This window comes from Mustelus asterias, chromosome 12 (genome assembly GCF_964213995.1).
Source record: "Mustelus asterias chromosome 12, sMusAst1.hap1.1, whole genome shotgun sequence".
Taxonomy (NCBI): domain Eukaryota; kingdom Metazoa; phylum Chordata; class Chondrichthyes; order Carcharhiniformes; family Triakidae; genus Mustelus; species Mustelus asterias.
The window spans coordinates 56,611,713-56,634,996 of record NC_135812.1 but is presented as its reverse complement, the minus strand read 5'-3'; the positions used below and the strand labels follow the sequence as shown (position 1 = coordinate 56,634,996).

The following is a 23,284-nucleotide window of genomic DNA, read 5'->3' as shown; positions in this document are numbered from 1 at the left end:
GCCAAACGTAGCAATACTTCTTCCTTACCCACGGTTACGGAGATGAAATGTAACCCCCTTCCTCTCGACAGATGCTGTCTGGCAATTTCTGTTTCAGATTTTCAGCATCTGCAATAGTTCACCTTTTGTTTGCAATGGAATCGTCAAACGGTTACAGTACAGAGGAGGACATTCAGCCCATTGTGTCTGTGCTGTCTCTGTGGAACAGCAACTGAATCAGAATCACAGAATTGTTACAGGATAGAAAGGGGCCATTTGGCCCATCATGTCTGCACTAGCTCTCCAAATAAGCATCATGGCTTCGTGCCATTCCCCTGACTTTCCCTTCGCATTGTTTCTATTCAAGTACAGAACTCAGCTAGTCTCACTCCCCCACTTTTACCCTGTTGCCCTGCAAATCCGCTCTCTGTCTGAGTGTTTATCCAGTTCCCTGTGTTTGAATGAATCAAACTGTTGCAGCAGCGGTAAGTACAAATGATCACTAGGATCATCTGAAGCACATCAGTACAGATCATCCAACAGAATGTAAACCTGTGCTTCCACCTGGAGAGATTTGCTTGTCTCAATTTTATATCAGTCTACGGGAGTGCTGCACTGTTCGAGCTGCCGTCTTTCAAACGAGACAGTGAACCAAGGCCTGCATGGACATAAATGATCCCACAGTACTATTCGTAGAAGGCAAAGGTAGTTCTCCCATGTTCTGGCCAATATCTATTCCCCAACCAACATCAGAGAAATGGATTATCCAGTCATTATCACACTGCTATTTTTGGGAGCTTGCTGTGCACAAATTGGCTGCTATGTTTCCCACACGTCAAAAGTATTTAATTGGCTGAAAGTGTTTTGGGGTCTACTGTGGTTGTGTAAGGTGCTATTTAAATACAAGTCTGTTTTCTCCTGTGTTATATATTACACATCCTCCTGTCTGAAATCCTGAAATGTCACAAGGCTATTTACAGTAAAATACAAGTTTGATATTGGTGCAAAGTAAAACTACAGCATGTCAGCAGCACAGTTGTAATGCAGATGAAGATGGGAGTTTGGGTGTGTCTGACCTACCTCATAGGATGTGAAGCAGACATTGCCAAGCTGCAAGATGGAGGACAAGATGGACCACACCGTTAGCAGCTGGTCCTCCAACAGCCCAATCCGTCCCAGAGAGCCCAACAAACACTCAAAGTCATCTTGTTCATGCTTGCCGGTGATCTCACACGCTCCGCCCTGCCCAGAAAGGAGAGATAAAGGTCAGGGCAGCAGATACTAAACCAATCACAGAGCTGGCATCAATAGAGGCACAGAGACAGCAAGCTGACTTACAACACTTGTTTTCTGCCTCACCTAATTATCATCACCTAAAGAGCCAAACACAAAGACAGGTGCATGCAGTCTGTCTCACACCAGTGTAGCTTGTGCCTACACTCCCTACCCTACACATCTTCTGGCAGGGATGAAGAAAGAAAAAAAACTCAAGTCGAGTTAAAACAATCTGAAATATTCCTCTCCTCCCGCCGCAGGTAATCAAAACGAATCCCGGACGAGCCTTGAGCCAGGTTACCAAGTTTCTATTCCTTGCACAATGTGATTTTCACCCCAACCTGTAAAGGTTCAGCTCTCATTAGCAGGAACTGAGTGAAGGGCAATTAGGGGTGGGCAATAAATGCTGGCCTAGCCAGCGACGTTCACATCCCAGAAATGAAGTTTTAAAAAACCATTCAATCCATGAGCTGGAAATTTGTTCCACGTGTATGTTGGAAAGATATGAACAGAAGGTGACCATTCAGCTCCATGTATCTACTCAGGTCCACCATCCAATCTGACCATATCTGATCTGTCCATTAAGCCCACTTTGCCAGCTTTATTCCTCATCATTTGAAAACCGTATCCCATCAATCTCAGTCTTAAAAGCTCCAAATGGCCATCAGCATCGACAGGGGAAGAACATCCCACCCCACTTTGTGTAAAAAATTGCTTCACTCCTAAAGGATCCAGCTCTAATTATGTTCTGTTGTTGCTGATTTCACCCACAATGGGGAATAATTTTTCCATATCTCAAATCCTTACAACATTTTAAATAATAACGCTTTGGGAAAAGGAGAACCGCATATTTGACAGGAGAAAAATGTTTTGTGGTTACAATCTGGAATGCACTGCCTGAGAGTGTGGGGGAGGCAGATTCACTCGTGCCCTTCTAAAGGGAATTGGATAAGCAATTTGGGTGAAAAATAAATTCAGGATTATGGGGAAAGGGCAGGAGAGTGGGACATTATGGCTGAGTTGTTCTTGTAAAGAGCAGGCTGAATGATAGAACTATACTATACAATTTCCGTTTATTCTATTGCTGTTCCTAACCAATTCAGTTGAAATAAATAGTTCACACAAAGTCAATCAAGCCCATTTAACATCTCAGAAAGTTTGATCAAATCACCCACAAGTCTAGGTTTCTAGGACTCTCTGAGCCTATCTGCATAATATAAAATAAACAACAGGCCACTCGACCCTTCCAGTGCATGCCAGCATAACTAAAATATTTTAAACTGGGGATTAATCTATGGCCTTCCTCTGTAACCTGTTCAAATCATCTTTCTCAATCTGAAATGGCCAAAACAGAACAAAGAACAAAGAAAATTATAGCACAGGAACAGGCCCTTCGGCCTTCTAAGCCTGCACTGACCATGCTGCCCGACTGAACTAAAGCCCCCTACCCTTCCCAGGACCTTTTCCCTCCACTCCCATCCTATTCATGTACTTGTCAAGACACCCCTTAAAAGTCACTATCGTATCTGCTTCAACTACTTCCCCCGACAGCAAGTTCCAGGCACCCACCACCCTCTGTGTAAAAAACTTGCTTCGTACATCTCCTTTAAACCTTGCCCCTCACACCTTAAACCTATGCTCCCGAGTAATTGACTCTTCCACCCTGGGAAAAGTTTCTGACAATCCACTTTGTCCGTGAACATTTTATTCTAACTCAGGCCGATTGAGGTGTTTGAAACGATGAAGTGAATTGAATGGGTAGAGTGCGAGACTGGTCAGGAAACCATTTTGGTCAAGTCTGGAGATAACAAAGACATGGGGCACGATCTTACCGTTTTCACACTGTTTTGGCACTCAGAAACCTTTTGGGAAATTAAAGTTTAAATTTAAAGTTTATTTATTAGTGTCACAAGCAGGCTTACATTCGCATTGCTATGAAGTTACTGTGAAAATTCCTGACTGCGCCCATAGATGAGCTTTCTAGCAGAAGACCATCCAAACCTCTGCTTTCCATCTGCTAACTTGCACCCATTATTCCTGTGCTCATTGGCCTTGTACGTTTGATCTTTGCAGTACACGGATAGCTGAGAGCAGAGGGACAATCCCACCTGGTTCAGATAGAAGTATGTCTCTGGCTCCTGCAGGCTCAGCTTCCATTTCTGTTCCTCATCCAAGCCAGCCAGCAGCTCATAAAACACGTGGTAATTACGCTCATTTTGTGCCTTAAAGATCAAAGAACCAACAGTAACTAACTCCCAGAAACTTATTAATCAATACAGTCACAAATCCACACATACTCAGAGTGCCACTAGGGGAATACTCATAAATACATTTACCTGAAAGACAAGCCTGGATTTTTCCAGCAGGTAGTGGGAGATGGAGGTCCCAACCACTCGGCCCCTGAGGCATTGAAAACAACAGATCAGTTTGCAACCAGTGACGATTGCACAGACACTTGTATTAAAAAGCTTTTCCCAATATTGTTCAGAATTGACAATTACAATGTCAGTGTGCTCATTGGTAGAATGCAACATTGGTACTTTGAAAGGAATGTCTCATTTAAACCTCCTAGCACCAAACACTCCCAGGACAGGTACAGCACGGGGTTAGATACAGAGTAATGCTCTCTCTTCACTGTCCCCATCAAACACTCCCAGGACAGGTACAGCACAGGGTTAGATACAGAGTAATGCTCTCTCTTCACTGTCCCCATCAAACACTCCCAGGACAGGTACAGCACGGGGTTAGATACATATGGATGATATTGGAATAGTATAGATTAGAGGGGCTTTAGATTGGTACCACTGGTCGGCGCAACATCGAGGGCCGAAGGGCCTGTACTGCGCTGTAATGTTCTATGTTCTATGTTCTAATGCTCTCTCTTCACTGTCCCCATCAAACACTCCCAGGACAGGTACAGCACAGGGTTAGATACAAAGTAAAGTTCCCTCTACACTGTCAAAGAACAAAGAACAGCACAGCAAAGGAAACAGGCCCTTCGGCCCTCCAAGCCTGTGCCGCTCCTTGGTCCAACTAGACCAATCATTTGTATCCCTCCATTCCCAGGCTGCTCATGTGATTATCCAGGTAAGTCTTAAACGATGTCCGCGTGTCTGCCTCCACCACCCTACTTGGCAGCGCATTCCAGGCCCCCACCACCCTCTGTGTAAAAAACATCCCTCTCATATCTGAGTTATACTTCGCCCCTCTCACCTTGAGCCCGTGACCCTTCGTGATCGTCACTTCTGATCTGGGAAAAAGCTTCCCACCGTTCACCCTATCTATCCCCTTCATAATCTTGTACACCTCTATTAGATCTCCCCTCATTCTCCATCTTTCCAGGGAGAACAACCCCAGTTTACCCAATCTCTCCTCATAGCTAAGACCCTCCATATCAGGCAACATCCTGGTAAACCTTCTCTGCACTCTCTCTAACGCCGCCACGTCCGAATGTGGCCTAACCAGCGTTCTATACAGCTGCATCATCAGACTCTAGCTTTTATACTCTATACCCCGTCCTATAAAGGCAAGCATACCATATGCCTTCTTCACCACCTTCTCCACCTGTGTTGCCACCTTCAAGGATTTGTGGACTTGCACACCTAGGTCCCTCTGTGTTTCTATACTCTTGATGGCTCTGCCATTTATTGTATAACTCCTCCCTACATTATTTCTTCCAAAATGCATCACTTCGCATTTATCTGGATTAAATTCCATCTGCCACCTCTCCGCCCAATTTTCCAGCCTATCTATATCTTGCTGTATTGCCCGACAATGCTCATCGCTATCCGCAAGTCCAGCCATCTTTGTGTCATCCGCAAACTTGCTGATAACACCAGTTACACCTTCTTCCAAATCATTTATATATATCACAAATAGCAGAGGTCCCAGTACAGAGCCCTGCGGAACACCACTGGTCACAGACCTCCAGCCGGAAAAAGACCCTTCGACCGCTACGCTCTGTCGCCTATGGCCAAGCCATAGTTCTCCACCCATCTAGCCACTTCTCCTTGTATCCCATGAGCCTTAACCTTCTTAACCAACCTGCCATGTGGGACTTTGTCAAATGCCTTACTGAAATCCATATAGACGACATCCACGGCCCTTCCTTCGTCAACCGTTTTTGTCACTTCCTCAAAAAACTCCACCAAATTTGTAAGGCACGACCTCCCTCTTACAAAACCATGCTGTCTGTCACTAATGAGATTGTTCCGTTCTAAATGCACATACATCCTGTCTCTAAGAATCCTCTCCAACAACTTCCCTACCATGGACGTCAAGCTTACCGGTCTATAATTTCCCGGGTTATCCCTGCTACCCATCTTAAACAACGGGACCACATTCGCTATCCTCCAATCCTCAGGGACCTCACCTGTGTCCAAAGAAGCGACAAAGATTTCCGTCAGAGGCCCAGCAATTTCATCTCTCATCTCCCTGAGCATTCTAGGATAGATGCCATCAGGCCCTGGGGCTTTGTCAGTTTTAATGTTCCCTAAAAAACCTAACACTTCCTCCCTTGTAATGGAGATTTTCTCTAATGGGTCAAAGTATTCATTTAGGATCTCCCCTATTCCCTTGGGTTCTAAGCATAATTCCCCTCCTTTGTCCCTGAGAGGTCCGATTTTCTCCCTGACAACTCTTTTGTTCCTAACGTATGAATAGAATGCCTTAGGATTCTCCTTAATCCTGCCTGCCAAGAACATCTCGTGACCTCTTTTTGCCCTTCTAACTCCCCGTTTGAGTTCTTTCCTACTCTCTCTGTATTCCTGCAGAGCTCCATCTGTTTTCAGTTGCCTGGACTTAACGTATGCCTCCCTTTTCATTTTAATCAGATCCTCAATTTTCCTGGTTATCCACGGCTCTCGAATCCTACCTTTCCTATCTTTCCTTTTTACAGGCACATGCCTATCCTGCAACCTTATCAATTGTTCCTTAAAAGACTCCCACATGCCAGACGCGGACTTACCCTCGAACATCCTCTCCCAATCAACATCCACCAATTCCTGCCTAATCCGGCTATAGTTAGCCTTCCCCCAATTTAGCACCCTGCCCGTAGGACAGCACTCATCCTTGTCCATTACTATCCTAAAGTTAGCAGAGTTGTGGTCACCATTTGTCACATGTTCCCCTACCGAAACTTTGACGACCTGACCGGGCTCATTTCCCAGAACTAGGTCCAGTGTAGCCCCCTCTCTAGTCGGGCTATTGACATACTGTTCCAAAGAACCTTCCAGTATGCATTTTACAAATTCCTCCCCGTCCGGTCCCCCAGCTCTAAGCACTTTCCAGTCTATACCAGGGAAGTTAAAGTCCCCCACTACAACAACCCTATTTTTTCTGCACCTATCCAGAATCTCCTGACATATCCTTTCCTCCACTTCCCGTGGGCTGTTGGGTGGTCTGTGGTACACCCCCAGCATAGTGACTGCACCCTTCCTGTTTCTGAGTTCCACCCATAGTGACTCAGTACATGACCCCTCTAAGTTGTCTACCCTCTGCACTGCGGTAATATGCTCCCTAACTAATATCACTACTCCCCCTCCTTTTTTAGCCCCTCCTCTATCTCGCCTAAAACACTTATACCCCGGAATATTCAGCTGCCAGTCCTGTCCTTCTTTTAACCAAGTCTCCGTCACCGCAACCACATCCAAATTCCGCGTAAGCATTAAGGCCCTAAATTCGTCTGTCTTACCCGTTACGCTCCTCGCATTGAAGCAGATGCACTCCAGACCTCCAGGCTCACTCAGGTCATCCTCCTCCAGAGTGCTCCTCTTCTTAGCTAGCCTTGCCCTGGCCCCCAGCTCAACCCCAGCCTCAGTACTTACTGACCTACTGTTTTGTTCCCCACCCCCCTGCCACACTAGTTTAAATCCTGCCGAAACACTCGAGCAAAACTCCCAGCCAGGATATTTGCTCCCTTCCAGTTAAGGTGTAATCCATCCTTTCTGTACAGTTGCCATCCTGACTTGAAGACTTCTCAGTTATCTATGAATTTAAAACCCTCCCTCTTGCACCAGTCCTTTAGCCATGCGTTCAACTGTAGAATCTCCTTGTTCCTAGCCTCACTTGCACTAGACACCGGGAGCAGTCCAGAGATTGCTACCCTGGAGGCCTTACTTTTTAGCCTAGCACCCATCTCCCTGAATTTCTCTCGTATGACCCCCCTGCTCTTCCTACCTACATCATTTTCACCAATGTGTATAATTACGTCCGTTTGACTACCTTCTTTTTTTAATATGCTTCCTACCCTCTCGGAGACATCCAGTACCCTGGCACCAGGGAGGCAGACTACCATCCTGGATTCTCGTTCACTCCCACAGAACCGCCAGTCTGTGCCTCTAACCATCGCACCCCCCACCACTATCGCTCTCCTAAACCCCTTCTTTCCCTTCCGGACCCCTGAGCCTGTCTCAGTGCAGGCGATCTGGTCCTCGTGGCTTACCCCTGGAGGGTCATCCCATCAAACACTCCCAGGACAGGTACAGGGCGGGGCTAGATACAGAGTGAAGCTCTCTCACTATCGAGCCTCTTGAGTGTTGTTGGAGCTGCACTCATCCAGACAAGTGAAGTGTATTCTATTACACTCCTGACTTGTGCCTTGTAGATAGTGGACAGGCTCTGGGGAGTTAGGAGGTGAGTTACTTGCTGCAGAATTCCCAGCTTCTGACCTGCTTTTGTAGCCACAGTATTTATATGGCTGGTCCTATTCAGTTTCTGCTCAGTGGTGACCCCCAGGATGTTAATGGCAGTAGATTTGACAGTGCCATTCAACACCAAGGAGAGATGATTAGGTTCTCCTTTGTTGGAGATGGCCATTGTCTGGACATTTAATGTGGTATGTATGCTGCTTACCGCTTATCAGACCAAGCTTGTTTGTTGTCCAGGTCTTACTGCCATTTGGCATGACCAGATTCATTATCTCAGGAGTTGCAAATGCAACTGAACCCAATGCAAATTCCCACTTCTCAGAGACCCTATGCTCATTTTATTTTGGATCGTAGTTCCTCAACATCTCTGAAATTTTATCCTTGTCTTTAAAGCCCTTTAAAGCCCTTCATGTCCTCACTGCTCTCTATCTCCATTATCTCTTACAGTTCTATAGCCCCTACACCCAAACCTTCTGTTCCTCCACCTCTTGTGCACCCACTCTCTACATCTCACCATTAGTGATTGTGCCTTCAGCCAATTATACCCCTTGCTCTGGAATTCCCTCTCTATACCTCTCCATGCTTTAACTCTCTCTTCTTGTTGAAAATCTTTCTTAAAACCCATCTCTTTGATCAGGCCAGGTCTGAGGCGTTCAAGTCAGGTGACACTGACCTATACAAGAAATCCAGATATGATCTAAGGAGATCCATCAAAGATGCCAAAAGACAGTACCAGACCAAGCTAGTGTCCCAGGCTAGCCACTCCAACTCATGCCAACTATGGCAAGGTCTGCAAGACATAACAGGCCTTCAAGATGAAGGCATGTAAAATCGCCGGCATTCTACGCCCTGGATGAACCTGTATCTGGGGTCACTATTGCAGATGTCAGAGCAGCTTTCTCGAAGGTCAACCCACGGAAAGCGACTGGCCCGGACGAGCACTCAGATCCTGCGTAGATCAGCTGGCGGGAGTATTCACAGACATCTTCAACCTCTCTTTACAACAATCTGAGATTCCTATCTGCTTCAAGAAGACAACCATCATCTCGGTACCTAAGATAAACCCAGCAACGTGTCTTAATGACTATCGGCCGGTGGCTCTGACATCCATCATTATGAAGTGCTTCAAAAGGCTAGTCATGGCAATTCTAGCCTCCCAGACTACCTGGACCCACTACAGTTTGCCTATCACCACAACAGGTCCACAGCAGACGCCATCTCCCTGGTCCTGCACTCAACCCTGGAACACCTAGATAACAAGGACACCTACGTCAGACTCCTATTTATTGACTACAGCTCAGCCTTCAACACCATTATTCCCAGGAAACTCATCTCCAAACTCCATGGCCTGGGCCTTTGCACTTCCCTCTGCAACTGGATCCTGAACTTCCTAACTCACAGACCACAATCAGTAAGGATAGGCAACAACACCTCCTTCACGATCATCCTCAATACCGGCGCCCCACAAGGCTGTGTTCTCAGCCCCCTATTATACTCCTTATACACCTATGACTGTGCGGCCAAATTCCCCTCCAATTTGATTTTCAAGTTTGCTGACAACACCACTGTAATGGGTCGGATCTCAAACAATGACGAGACAGAGTACAGGAATGAGATAGAGAATCTGGTGAATTGGTGTGGCAACAATAATTTCTCTCTCAATGTCAACAAAACGAAGAAGTTTGTCTTCGACTTCAGGAAGCGTAAAGGGGAACATGCCTCTGTCTACATCAATGGGGATGAAGTAGAAAGGGTCGAGAGCTTCAAGCTTTTAGGTGTCCAGATCACCAACAACCTGTCCTGGTCCCCCCATGCCGACACTATAGTTAAGAAAGCCCACCAACACCTCTACTTTCTCAGAAAACTAAGCAAATTTGGTATGTCGGCTACGACTCTCACCAACTTTTACACCATAGAAAGCATTCTTTCTGGTTGGATCACAGCTTGGTATGGTCCTGCTCTGCCCAAGACCGCAAGGAACTACAAAAGGTCGTGAATGTAGTCCAGTCCATCACGCAAACTAGCCTCCCATCCATTGACTCTGTCTACACTTCCCACTGCCTCGGCAAAGCAGCCAGCATAATTAAGGACCCCACGCAGCCCGGACATTCTCTCTTCCACCTTCTTCCGTCGGAAAAAGATACAAAAGTCTGAGGTCACGTACCAACCGACTCAAGAACAGCTTCTTCCCTGCTGCTGTCAGACTTTTGAATGGACTTACCTTGCATTAAGTTGATCTTTCTCTACATCCTAGCTATGACTGTAACACTACATTCTGCACTCTCTCATTTCCTTCTCTATGAACGATATGCTTTGTCTGTATAGCGTGCAAGAAACAATACTTTTCACTGTATGTTAATACATGTGACAATAATAAATCAAATCAAATCAAGTTGTTGGTCTCTATTTCAGGAAACAGAGATGGTCATCATATTAGAACCCAGGTGCCGGGGGTGAAAGGTCAGCGTCTAACCCAATGTACAACCATTTTCCTATGTTTAAACTGATGTCCACATCTTCTATTCATAGATTTTCACCTACCGACCAGAACAATGGATGCATTCCTAAAAGTCCATGTGGGTCAACTTTAGACACAAGGCGTAGGGCAGAACCCAGTTTAATAAGGTACTAGGCAGAAAAGGAGGCAAAAACAGGTCTTACCCAGCCTGTGAATCCATAAATCCCTCACCCCAATCAATGGGTAAATTAGCAAATGGGTCAGTCGTTGACATTCCCTATCCAACGCACCCCTTCCACCGTCCATCCCCTCCCTTGGGTGCCAACGTACATAAGAGATGAAAAACTGACACTATGATCCCAGAACTAAAACCCAGAATACCAATGAGAATGAGACACAAACTGGAGATCACAGGCCAAGGCAGTGATTCAATCCCCACATCAATAGTGTAAACTAACCGTAGAGATTATTAAATAATCTCATGTAAAACTAAAATAAAACAGCAAATGTGGGGGAAATGCAGCAGATCAATCATCTGTTACTTACTGACAGATATGTATCCACAGGAGTTTCCCAAACCTGCTGGAGTTATTGTTCAGAACAGTTTTAGCATTTCCAAAAGCTTCCAGGATGGGAAAGGCCTCAGCAACCTGTGGGAGGAACAGTACAGGTCAGTTTACATCTACTGCTCTCTGATTCCACATTAATATGTATGCAGAAGATGTCGGAAACATGCACAGGGCTAACGTGCTGTTGGCTGTTGCAAACAAGAAATGATTTGAATTAGTACTTTAACTGTGAATTGGCTAAGAGTGTTGACTGCTGGGGCACTGTACAGTGGTGTCTTTGGTGATGATTTCTGGTAAACAATTAGATGTTGCAGGATGTAGTATAAAGGGTTAATATGAAATTTGTAAATGTATAGGCTACATGAAGGTTGTAAGACCACATGATAACAGAGCATGGAGAGACAGGGGCAGAATTGTACACTCCCATTCCAAACCACCCCCAGGGGACCCCCTACTCTCTGTTCCTGGAACCCCTTGGGACTTACCTTTCCAACGGTGCTGCGAATTAGTTCCAGGTAGAGCACTGCAGTACCAGCTCTGGCCACTGCAACACTGTGCCTGGCCAGGTTGAAAACATTCAGCCGATCTGATTGTCCGACAGCTTTCATTGGTGGGACTTCCTTTCAAGGACAGACAGAAGTCCCACCCACTGCCAATCAAATCTCAAGTGAGCATTAAATGGCAGCGGGGTTTGGGAGGCAGCAGCTGTGTGTTAGGCGCCAACTCTCAGGATGGCGCACACTGCTCACTCACCATCCTTAAAATTCTAACCACAGTTCTATGAAGTGCTTCTGGCTGAGTTCACCTTGTATATAATTAGTGTAATGTTCAATAACAGATAGACTTTGTTAACCACATTGCCCCAGCACTGTCTGTAAGTAAAGACCCACGACTACCACATCTAAGACCAACAACAGCAATATCAGAGATGAAGTCTACCCCTGACTGTGGCTATGGCTGCTCTGTCTGCTTGGCCATGGAATGGCTCTATGGTGTGAGTCACATTGCCAACTCTGATGGTTATAGAGTTGGAGATTACATCATGTTGTTCAAATGTAACCAATGATAACATTGGATCTGTTGTAATGTGACCAATGGTAACATGCTGTAAGGGTCCGCTGACCCAGTAAACTATGTAACCAATGACTAAATGATGTGGTGGTCAGCTGATTCAATATAAATAAGAAGCTGCTAGGGTTTGTGGGAGCTTGGAATGGCCCAGGGTGAAGCTTTAAGTGTTGGACTAATGAAGTTTCTTTACTAAACTTTTTTCTTTGATTTATAAGTTGGAGGAAGTCTTGTTTTATTTTATTGCCTACAACTGAAGAGTAACTTTTGGTGGATCAACATCAGAGGTAAACCCATCGTAAATTGGTGTTTGCTTTTGAAGAAGTGCTATAACCATGACAGAAGGCAGAAGTAAACCAGTGGGATTAGATTGTTCCCCTGTTGTTTCAGATGCTGAACCATATTGGCAATGGAAGGCAGAGGTGGAAATGTGGACACTTGTCACTGCAATATCCAAAAAAAACGCAAGGTATGGCATTAGCTTTGTCACTTCCAATTAGGAGCAAGATAAGGAGCAAAGTATTTTCCGATTGGACGGCAGATCCCCGAAATAGAGAAGAAGGGCTACAGCTCCTGATATAATACTTAGATATGTTTTACCAAAGGGATGAGTTCTTGGAGAATTATGAAGGATGGGTGATGTTTGACAGGATTAGGAGACAAGATACCCCAGTCCATGGAAGAGTATATCAGAGTAATAGGCTAATTAAATTTAATTTGGAGATTCTAGATGTACTATTGGCCTTTAAGTTGTTGAACTGTGCATGTCTTTCGCAAAAGGATACTCTTTTAGTAATGACTGGAATACAATTAAGGGGAACAAAGCCCCTCTTTGATCAAATGTCAGCATTATTAAAAAAGTTTTTTTGGAAACAATCCTTCCCCGCCACCTTGTTCAATGCAGACCAGAATGCCATAGCGCCCAGAACGGAGGAGTCAATGGTGACTCAGCCACATGTCAGATCAAATGGTACACGAAGGTCCTGAAACAGAGACAGTTACGCCAATAACAGACCTAGTGTTGAAACTTGATATAACCGATTTGATAATGGGGAAAGAAGATGCACATGGGAAACTAATAAAAGATGTTTAAATCAAAGAAATGCTAGAGGGATTGTGAATTACTGTTTTCAATGCGATTTCCATACCACTGTGTAGTAAACTGCCCAAAAAGAAGAAACCATGTCTTTGAAACTACATGTGACACACAATACGTGGAAACCGATAGTGGCGAGGGTAAGGACCAGGAAGGCATTGTTTTAGTGGCAGAAACGTTGAGCCCTGTTGAGTGTCCTGATGATAGACTCTTTCAATTGTGCTGTTTTGGATAGTGGACGTACGTCCACTGTCTGCGCCAAGATGGCTAAATTGTTATTTAGGGTCTTTTGATCGTAAAGGCCGAAAGAAAGTGAAAGAACATAATAGTTTCACCTGCTTTAGATTAGGAGATGACAACACTTTAACATCTTCCAGAGAGTGGTACTTCTCTGTAGGATTGCGGGAATCATTTTATTCATAAGTACAGATGTAGTTTCCAGTGATATAGCTTTGTTATTAAGCAGGTCCGCAATGAAGGAAGCTCAGATGACCATCGATTTGAAACAGGATAAAGCCGTGGTATTTGGGAAAACTGTGGATGTACACTTTACAAGATCTGGCCATTATTGTCTTCCCTTAAGCGAACCGAAATTATCGGACCAAAGGATTCATGAAGCATTAGTGTCGCTAACAGACAACAGCATGGTGGACAAAAAGAAGATTATTCTGAAACTCCATAAGTAGTTTGCTCATCTAGCACCAGAGGCTGAGGGCAGGATGCAGGTGTGCTGGACAAAGGATTATAATGATCTCAGAGCAAATATCAGCCCAGTGTGAAATTTGCATAAAATATTGAAGACACCCTTGCATCCAGTCGTGACTCTACCATTAGCACGCGATTTCTTTGATGGAGTGGCGATGGATCTAAAGATATGGGACAAGGACAAAGGCGTCAATTTATTGAACTTCGTGGACATGGCCACTCGGTTTAGCATATCCACGGTAATTTACAGCAAAGATAAAAAGACGATTATGGATAAAATCATGACCCACTGGATTGGAACAGGATTGGAGACATTATCTAAATTTTTGACAGACAATGGGGGCGAATTTGCAAATGATGAGTTTCAAAGTATGTGTGAAAATTTAAATATTGTAATAATGCACACTGCAGCAGAGAGCCCATTCAGCAATGGTCCCTGGGAAAGGAATCACAGTTATAGATGACATGTTGCATAAAACTTTGGCGGATCAACCGGCTGTAAATTGCAGATTGGATTAGCATGGACTGTGCATGCAAAAGATTCTTTGGATGGTGGAGGGCTTTAGTCCATACCAGTTGGTATATGGGAGGAATCCAAAGTTGCGGTCAGTATTAACAGAGCTCCTCCGGTATTAGAAGGAACAAGCATTAGCTCCATGTTTTCTGCATGCTTAAACGCTATGCATGCAGGGAGAAAGGCCTTCATTAAGGCTGAGGTTTCAGAACGGATAAGAAGAGCCCTAAGGCATCGCATAAGACCATCGGGGATATACTTTAAGAAAGGGGATAGAGTCTACTATAAAAGAGACGGCCTAAAAGAGCGGAAAGGGCCCAGGAAAGTGATAGGGACAGATGGAAAGGTGGTAACCAAACAGTGCAAGCCCACTCTTTGAGAAGAATGGGAATTGGGTATGAATTTGGAGCATCTGAGCAGGATGCAGAAGTGCTGGAGGCACCTTGTACCTCGCATGTACATACGCTGAGCTATTATGAGGATCAGTCAACAATAGATGAGAAGAAATCTGATGATCACCCAAAGTAACAGTGAGGCAGGGGATGAAGCTGTAACCCAAAGTATCATATATACCTGAAGGATCAAGCGAGTGGAGGGATGCCACAATAATCAGGAAAAGCCTCCGGAAAGTACAAACACTGGCTCAACATTCAAGAGCGAGGGCAAAAAGTAAAAACTATAGATTGGGAAAATGGGGTGGACAGATGGAAGCAAAAAAAGTGAGATCTAAGTCCTGAGGATGAGACAGTGAGCACTCGTGGACCCAGAAAAAAGTCACAAATCTGTGACCAAAGTTGTATCAACAGAGAACAGCGGTCTGAGTAGCAGCCCTGACAGGAACAGACACTGCAGTAGAGGCCGGAGTTTAACAAGGAAGGCTAGGAATCAAACCGATGATAATATCAGTGTAGAAGTCCCCATGATAAGGAAGTTTTGGTAGCTACCAACAAAATAGAGCTTGTGGAGATAAGAGAGGCCAAATAAAGAGAGCTGGACAGTTGGAAAGGGTTTGGGGTGTACACCGAGATACCAGACGAAGGGCAGCCTGCTTTGCCCCATCAGTGGGTTTGCACAGAGTAAGTTTTGCAAGATGGGACATATAAAGCAAAAGCCAGATTGGTAGCCCATGGGTATGAGGACCACTTGGAGGGGAGAGTCATTAAGGTCGAATCACCCACAGCAGGAAAAGTGACACTGAAATTGTTTTTTGCCATTCTAACATCTAATAATTGGGTATGTAAATCAATAGATATTAAAGCAGCATTTCTGCAGTGTCCAGAGAAGCAGGTAATACACAGGGATAACTGTGGACATTAAACAATGCGTATATGGATTAAGTGATGCATCAAGGGTTTGGTATTTCTCTGATGATCTGTGCTGGCTGGTCCTATTAAAAGCAGATTCAGCAATGTTCTATTGGAAGCTTGAAGGAAAATTAGCTGGAATTTTCATGATGCATGTTGATGATCTCCTATGGGGTGGCTCAGAAGAGTTTGAAAAGGATAATTGAGAGGCTGAAGACAGATTTTAAAGTAGGGAGTCAAGCAGCTGGTGCTTTTTGATATGATGTGGAGATGCCAGCGTTGGACTGGGGTAAACACAGTAAGAAGTTTAACAACACCAGGTTAAAGTCCAACAGGTTTATTTGGTAGCAAAAGCCACACAAGCTTTCGGAGCTGCAAGCCCCTTCTTCAGGTGAGTGGGAATTCTGTTCACAAACAGAGCATATAAAGACACAGACTCAATTTACATGAATAATGGTTGGAATGCGAATACTTACAACTAATCAAGTCTTTAAGAAACAAAACAATGTGAGTGGAGAGAGCATCAAGACAGGCTAAAAAGATGAGTATTGTCTCCAGACAAGACAGCCAGTGAAACTCTGCAGGTCCACGCAACTGTGGGGGTTACAAATAGTGTGACATGAACCCAATATCCCGGTTGAGGCCGTCCTCGTGTGTGCGGAACTTGGCTATCAGTTTCTGCTCAGCGACTCTGCGCTGTCGTGTGTCGCGAAGGCCGCCTTGGAGAACGCTTACCCGAATATCAGAGGCCGAATGCCCACTTCAGCGGTCACGGGCATTCGGCCTCTGATATTCGGGTAAGCGTTCTCCAAGGCGGCCTTCGCGACACACGACAGCGCAGAGTCGCTGAGCAGAAACTGATAGCCAAGTTCCGCACACACGAGGACGGCCTCAACCGGGATATTGGGTTCATGTCACACTATTTGTAACCCCCACAGTTGCGTGGACCTGCAGAGTTTCACTGGCTGTCTTGTCTGGAGACAATACACATCTTTTTAGCCTATCTTGATGCTCTCTCCACTCACATTGTTTTGTTTCTTAAAGACTTGATTAGTTGTAAGTATTCGCATTCCAACCATTATTCATGTAAATTGAGTCTGTGTCTTTATATGCTCTGTTTGTGAACAGAATTCCCACTCACCTGAAGAAGGGGCTTAGAGCTCCGAAAGCTTGTGTGGCTTTTGCTACCAAATAAACCTGTTGGACTTTAACCTGGTGTTGTTAAACTTCTTACTGCTTTTTGATATCTCAGTCTTGATATCTGACAAAGTAAATCCAGGGTAACAATGAGTCAATAGGGATATCTAAACAGCATTGATCCCATTCCCGCCACCACAAAGGTCAATGGAAAAAGAGGAACCGGCCAATGAAAAAGAAACATAGTTGTTAAGGATTATGATAGGACGGCTAAATTGGCTATGCACACAGCCAAGTCTGGACGGGAGCTATAATGTCCTGGAGCTAAGTAATAGATTGAGGCGTGCCTCAGTAAGAGAGATCTTTACAGGCAAATAAAACTTCAAAAAAAGCTAAAATTAGAGGAATGTATAATTAAATTCCCAGCACGAGGAGAACTGGAAGATATGAAGTTAGTTGTATTTAGTGATGCTTCACATGTCAATCTACCAGATGGACATTCGAGTGGTGCCAGATTCATAATATTCTTGGCAGGTAAGGAAGGAAAATGTTGCCCCTTGGCCTGGAAAGCAAAGAAAAAAGGTCAGTCAAAAGTACATTGGCAGCTGATACCCTAGTGTTAGTGGCGGCGTTGAATATAGGGACATATTTATCTGACACACGAATGATTATTTTTTTCTGGCAATGTCGGGAAATAAAGTACCAATTGAGCGTTACATGGACAATGTTCGACAAAAGCTGTAACAGAAAAGTGACTGAGAATTGATTCGGCCAGCATTAAACAAATGTTGGAAAACAAGGAAGTTTCAAAACTCAACTGGGTTGGTGAAAATCTACAGGTATCAGACTGTTTTACTAAAAGGGGTGCAGGAACTGGAAAGTTGTCAAGAATATTGAAGGATGGTTGTCTTAGGTTATTTTGAAAAAAAGGGGAATCTGTTAGAATGTAACCAATAATATCACTGGATCTGTTATGTGACCAATGGACCCAGTAAACTATGTAACCAATGGCAAAATGATTTGGTGGTCAGCTGACTCAGTATGAAGAAGAAGCTACAGCACGGTTTGTGGGAGCTTGGAATGACTCAGGGCGAGGCCTCAAGGGTTGGAGTAATGAAATTTCTTTCAACCTTTTTCTTTGATTTATAAATTGGAGTAAGTTTTGTTTTTGCCTACAAGAGTTCCTCTTGGTGGATCAACACATGTAACCCCACACTTTGAAACATTAAACAGCCCTTTTCCCATCTCCAACATAAACCTAATTAAAAAATAAACATCTTTTAAAGTCCCCTCGGATTTTGTCTCCTGAGTTATTCTCAGCTGTGCCCTGGAGATTAATCTTGAATTGCTGGAGATTCCAGGGCAACCCAGGAGAGTCGGCAACACTAACAGTGGATGCTGACTGACTGCAAAACCTCAAAAGTTCTTCACTGAGATCACAGAAGGGAAGTGTCTTCATGTGAAAGACTTGATCAATTTGGTTTCCTGGACCTGTGGGTCTGGCAAAAATTTCCCAGATTATTTACATTTTTGCCTCAGGGAGGAGATTACCTGACAACTCACTAACCTGTTCCTGCTTTCCCCCATATGCTTTGATCCGTATATCTAACTTTCCATGTTCCTGCTTTCCCCATACCCTTTGACCCCTATATCTTTTTCTTGAAAACATACAATGTTTTGGCCTCAACTGCTTTCTGTGGTATTGAATTCATAAGGTTGACCACTCTCTGGGTGAAGAAATTTCTCCTCATCTCAGTCCTAAATGGTTTACCCAGTGTCCCTTGTGACCCCTGTTTCTGGGCACCCTCACCATTGGGAACTTCCTTCTTGCATCTACCCTGTCTAGTTCTGTTGGCATTTCATAAGTTTCTGTGAGATCCCCCATCATTCTTATGAACTCCAGCGAATATAATCCTAACTGACTCAATATCTCCTCATATGTCAATCCTGCCATCCCAGGAATTAGTCTGATGAATCTTCTCTGCACTCCCTCCAGAGCAAGAACATCCTTCCTCAGATAAGGAGACCAGACCTGCGCATAATATTCCAGGTGTGTCCTCACCAGTGCCCTGCAAGACATCCTTGCTCCTGTACTCGAATCTTCTCGTATGAAGACAAACATACCATTTGCTTTCTTGACTACCTGCGACCGATGTATGAGGACACCCATGTCTCGATGTATATTCCCCACTCAATTTATAGCCATTCAGATAATAATTATAGAAACCCTACAGTGCAGGAGGAGGCCATTCAGCCCATAGAGTCTGTACTGACCACAATCCCACCCAGGCCCTATCCCTGCTTAGTTACCCTACTAATCCCTCTAACCTATCACATCCCAGGACACTAAGGGTTAATTTAGCTTGTCCAATCAACCTAACCCGCACATCTTTGGACTGTGGGAGGAAACCGAAGCACCCGGAGGAAACCCACGCAGACACGGGGAGAACGTGCAAACTCCACACAGTGACCCAAGTCAGGAATCAAACCCAGGTCACTGACGCTGTGAAGTAGCAGTGCTAACTACTGTGCCACCGTGCCGTACACACCACTGTGCCACCAAATTGGATAACCCCCCCCATTTATCCACATTATACCACTTTATCCACATTATACCACATCTGCCATGCATTTGCCTACTGACTCAACTTATCCAAATCACACTGAAGCATCTCTGCATCCTCCTCACAGCTCACCCTCCCACCCAGCTTTGTGTCATCTGCAAATTTGTTCTGGAGGGTATCGAGCTTCTTGATATCATAGAGTCAGAAATCAGCATCTTCACTGATGATGCCACAGTGTCCATCACCATTCATGGTTCCTCAGATTACGAAGCATTCTGTGTCCAAATGCAGCAAAACCCGGACAATATCCAGAATTGGGCTGATAAATTACAATCATAGAATCATAGAATCCCTACAGTGCAGAAAGAGGCCATTCAGCCCATCGAGTCTGCACCAACCACAATCCCACCCAGGCCCTACCCCCATATCCCCACATATTTACCCGCTAATCCCTCTAACCTACGCATCTCAGGACACTAAGGGGCAATTTTAGCATGGCCAATCAACCTAATCCGCACATCTTTGGACTGTGGGAGGAAACCGGAGCACCCGGTGGAAACCCACGCAGACATGAGGGGAATGTGCAAACTCCACACAGACAGTGACCCAAGCCGGGAATCGAACCCAGGTCCCTGGAGCTGTAAGCAGCAGTGCTAACCACTGTGCTACGTGCCATCCCTGTGCTACCGTGCCGCCCCTTACAAGTAGCATTAACCCAGAGCGTAGTGAGGGTCTGGGATGCGCTGCCTGGGAGAGTGGTGGAGACGGGATGTCTCCCACCCTCTAAAAGGATGAGTACTTGGCACGCCATAACATTCAGGGCCTTGGTGAAGTGCTGGCAAGTGGGATTAGGTGGGCATGTCAGGGCCTTTCATGCATCGGTGCAGAATCGATGGGCCGAAGGGCCTCTTCTGCACCGTAGTATTCTGTTAGTATTCTGTTGGACACCACACAAGTGGCAGGCAATGAGCATCTCCAGGAAGAGAAAATCAAATCTTCTCTAGACGCTCAATGACATTAACACCACTGAATCTCTGCCATCAGCATTCATTGACCAGAAACTGAATGAACCAGCTATATAAATATTGTGGCTACCAGAGCAGGTCAGAAGCTAGAAATTCTGCAGCAGGTAACTCACCACCTGACTCTCCAAATCTTGTTCACCATCTACACGGCACAAGTGTGATGGAATACTCTCCACTTGCCTGGATGAGTGCAGTTCCAACAACACTCAAGAAACTTGACATCATTCAGGACAAAGCAGCCCCGCTTGATCAGCACCCCATCAACCACCTTCGTATTCACAGTGGCAGCATTGTGCGCCATTTACAAGATGCACTGCAGCAACTCTGCAAGGCTCCTTTAACAAGACCTCTCAAACCCGCAACCTGTACCACCTGAAAGGACAAGGGCAGCAGACACATGGGAACACCACCACCTGCAAATTCTCCTCCCCAAGTCTGCCACCTTTCTGACTTGGAAGTATGGTGCTGTTCATTTGTTAGGTCAAAGCCCTCTTCCTAACAGCGCTATAGGTGTACCTACACCACATGGTTCAAGATTATTCACCATCAGCTTCTCAGAGACAATTAGGGATGGGCAGCAAATGCTGACCTAGTCAGAGAAGTCCCATGAATGGATAAAAAATAAAGTGTATTACAAACATAGGCGAATTGTCGTCAGTGGCTGAGTCGACAGACCTACACTTATCCGAGAGTCTGACCTGTGTGGTTATCACCAACATCAATCACGTTCTCACATAACGGCCCTGTGTAATTTTCAGCTGCTTCTGCTGGACCGTGATCAGGGACACAATGTCTGGCTGAATTTTGTTAACCCAGGAGCTCTGAGGCAAATTGTTGGCTATTAAGTGTCACTGCAGCTCAGCACACTCCCAGGAGGCTGACATGAGATCTTCTATTCAAATCAGAGTCACTGATCATTCGTATTGATACTACATTCTCTGATTTCTATCGATGATGACTAAGAACTGTCATTGTCCTGCAGGGCGCTGGGACAATGAATTCGGAGTGTGCATGAAGACTGTGCGCACCTGTATATTTCCATAATGTGCGTGGAAGTATTGGGTGGCAATAACTGGCAACCAGGGGCTGACAACAAAATTCCTGAGCAGCTCTTAAAGGCTGTCTGTCTGCCTGTGTTCTTGGAGAACGCTCTCCCTCCAGTCACATGACCCCTTTTGTATCCACATCATTCCAACACCCCTGTGACCACCTGGTCTACAATGTGCATGAATGTCTTTATGATGTACGTTTGTTGTGCGTGTACATGACTGCATGATGTGTCTAAAATACGCAGGTACGTAGGACTCAGATACAAACATGTGAAATAGGAGCAGAAACAGGCCATTGGCCACTCGTGCCTGTTCTGTCATTTAATAAGATCATGGCTGATCAGTTGCATTGAGTTCCACATTCCTATCTAACCTCAATAACCATCAATTCCCTTGCCCAACAAGAATCTATTTACCACCAGCTTAAAAATATTCAGTAAGCCCCCTCTCCATCACCTTCTGAGGGAGAGCCTTCCAAATCATATCCATTTGTCATGCATATGTATTTGTGTATCATGTAGAGGGTGCACATGCATACAGAAGAATACATGGAGGTGGTACTTACCTGTACGTGATTGCATCTTCATCTGTGTTCTAGTTTGAGATGCACATTCAGAATATTGTGTGAGTTGTTTATTTGAAAAAGATGTGTGAATTGTGTATGTGTGCTTGTTTGCATTTATGAGTTACCTGGGAGAGAGGAGAGGGAGCGGAGGGAAAAATGCACTCAAGGGGGAGGATATAAATTCAGCTTGAAGCTCAGGATCTACCGTTGGCTGGGGCGAACGCTGTTCTGGATTTGGGACTGGGGTTGAGGATGAGGTTGGGATTGGGCTGGTGTTGGGGCTGGGGGTTGGGTTTCGGGCTGGCATTGAGGTTGGAGTTGGGGCTGGGTTTGGGATTTATGCTGGAATTGACATTGGAATTTGAGCATGTGTGTTCAACGTCTATGTGTGTGAGTGTGTATGTCAGTGAGTGTGTGTGTATGTATGTCAGTGTGAGCATGTGTGTGTATGAGTGTGTCTGTGTATGTATGTGTCAGTGTGAGCGTGTCTTTGTATGTGTCAGTGTGCGTATGCATGTCTGAGTTGTCTTTGTGTATGTATTTGTGTGTGTTTGCATTTGTGTGTCTCTGCCTGCATCTGTAGGTGTCGTGTCTGTCTGTGTATTTCTGTACATTATGTGAGTGCTGTCAGTCTTGTTTGTGAAGGAAGCTCTTGGTGTTTTGTTTTCAGGTTAATAGTGAGTTTGATGTAGAGGACCTGACCTGAAAGATTTGTTCCTCCCTGGTTTCCTGGTAAAGTGCTGTCAGGTATTGAATGATCAGTTTGGCTGCCTCAGTCTTTCCTGAACCACTTTGTCCGCTGGACAGAAACAAATGGGAAAATGAGCATCAGCCATAATCATTCCCCATCAGCATCCTTTCCAGCAACATTATCCCAGAATCAGTGTCCCAGAGTCAGTGTCCCAGAGTCAGTGTCCCAGAGTCAGTGCCCCAGAGTCAGTATCCCAGAGTCAGTATCCCAGAGTCAGCCTAGAGCAGCATGTTTGCACAGTGGTTAGCACTGCTGCCTCACAGCGCTAGAGACCGGGTTTGATTCCCGGCTTGGGTCACTGTCTGTGTGGAATTTGCACATTCTCCTCGTGTCTGTGTGGGTTTCCTCCGGGTGCTCCGGTTTCCTCCCACAGTCCAAAGATGTGCTGGTTAGGTGGATCGGCCCTTAGTGTCATGGGGATTAGCTGGGGTAAATGCATGGGATTGTGGGGGTAGGGCTTGGGTGAGATTGTGGCCAGTGCAGACTCGATGGGCCAATTGGCCTCCTTCTGCACTGTAGGATTGTATGATTCTATGAGTCAGCCCAGTTACCCCAAGGTCACATTCGAATCATCCCAG

At 45.2% G+C, this 23,284-nt stretch overlaps 1 protein-coding gene across 1 annotated transcript in view; it reads right to left on the bottom strand.

The window, feature by feature from the left end:
- The window catches only part of myo15b (myosin XVB), a 520,694-nt gene that overhangs the window by 459,060 nt on the left and 38,350 nt on the right, over nucleotides 1-23,284 (bottom strand). Inside the window, exons 10-14 of the mRNA XM_078226038.1 lie at nucleotides 22,658-22,754; nucleotides 10,906-11,009; nucleotides 3,591-3,654; nucleotides 3,363-3,476; nucleotides 1,060-1,221 (exon numbers count right to left, since the gene is read on the bottom strand). Of these exons, the coding sequence (XP_078082164.1) occupies nucleotides 1,060-1,221; nucleotides 3,363-3,476; nucleotides 3,591-3,654; nucleotides 10,906-11,009; nucleotides 22,658-22,754 (541 nt within the window). The remainder of the gene's footprint in view (nucleotides 1-1,059; nucleotides 1,222-3,362; nucleotides 3,477-3,590; nucleotides 3,655-10,905; nucleotides 11,010-22,657; nucleotides 22,755-23,284) is intronic.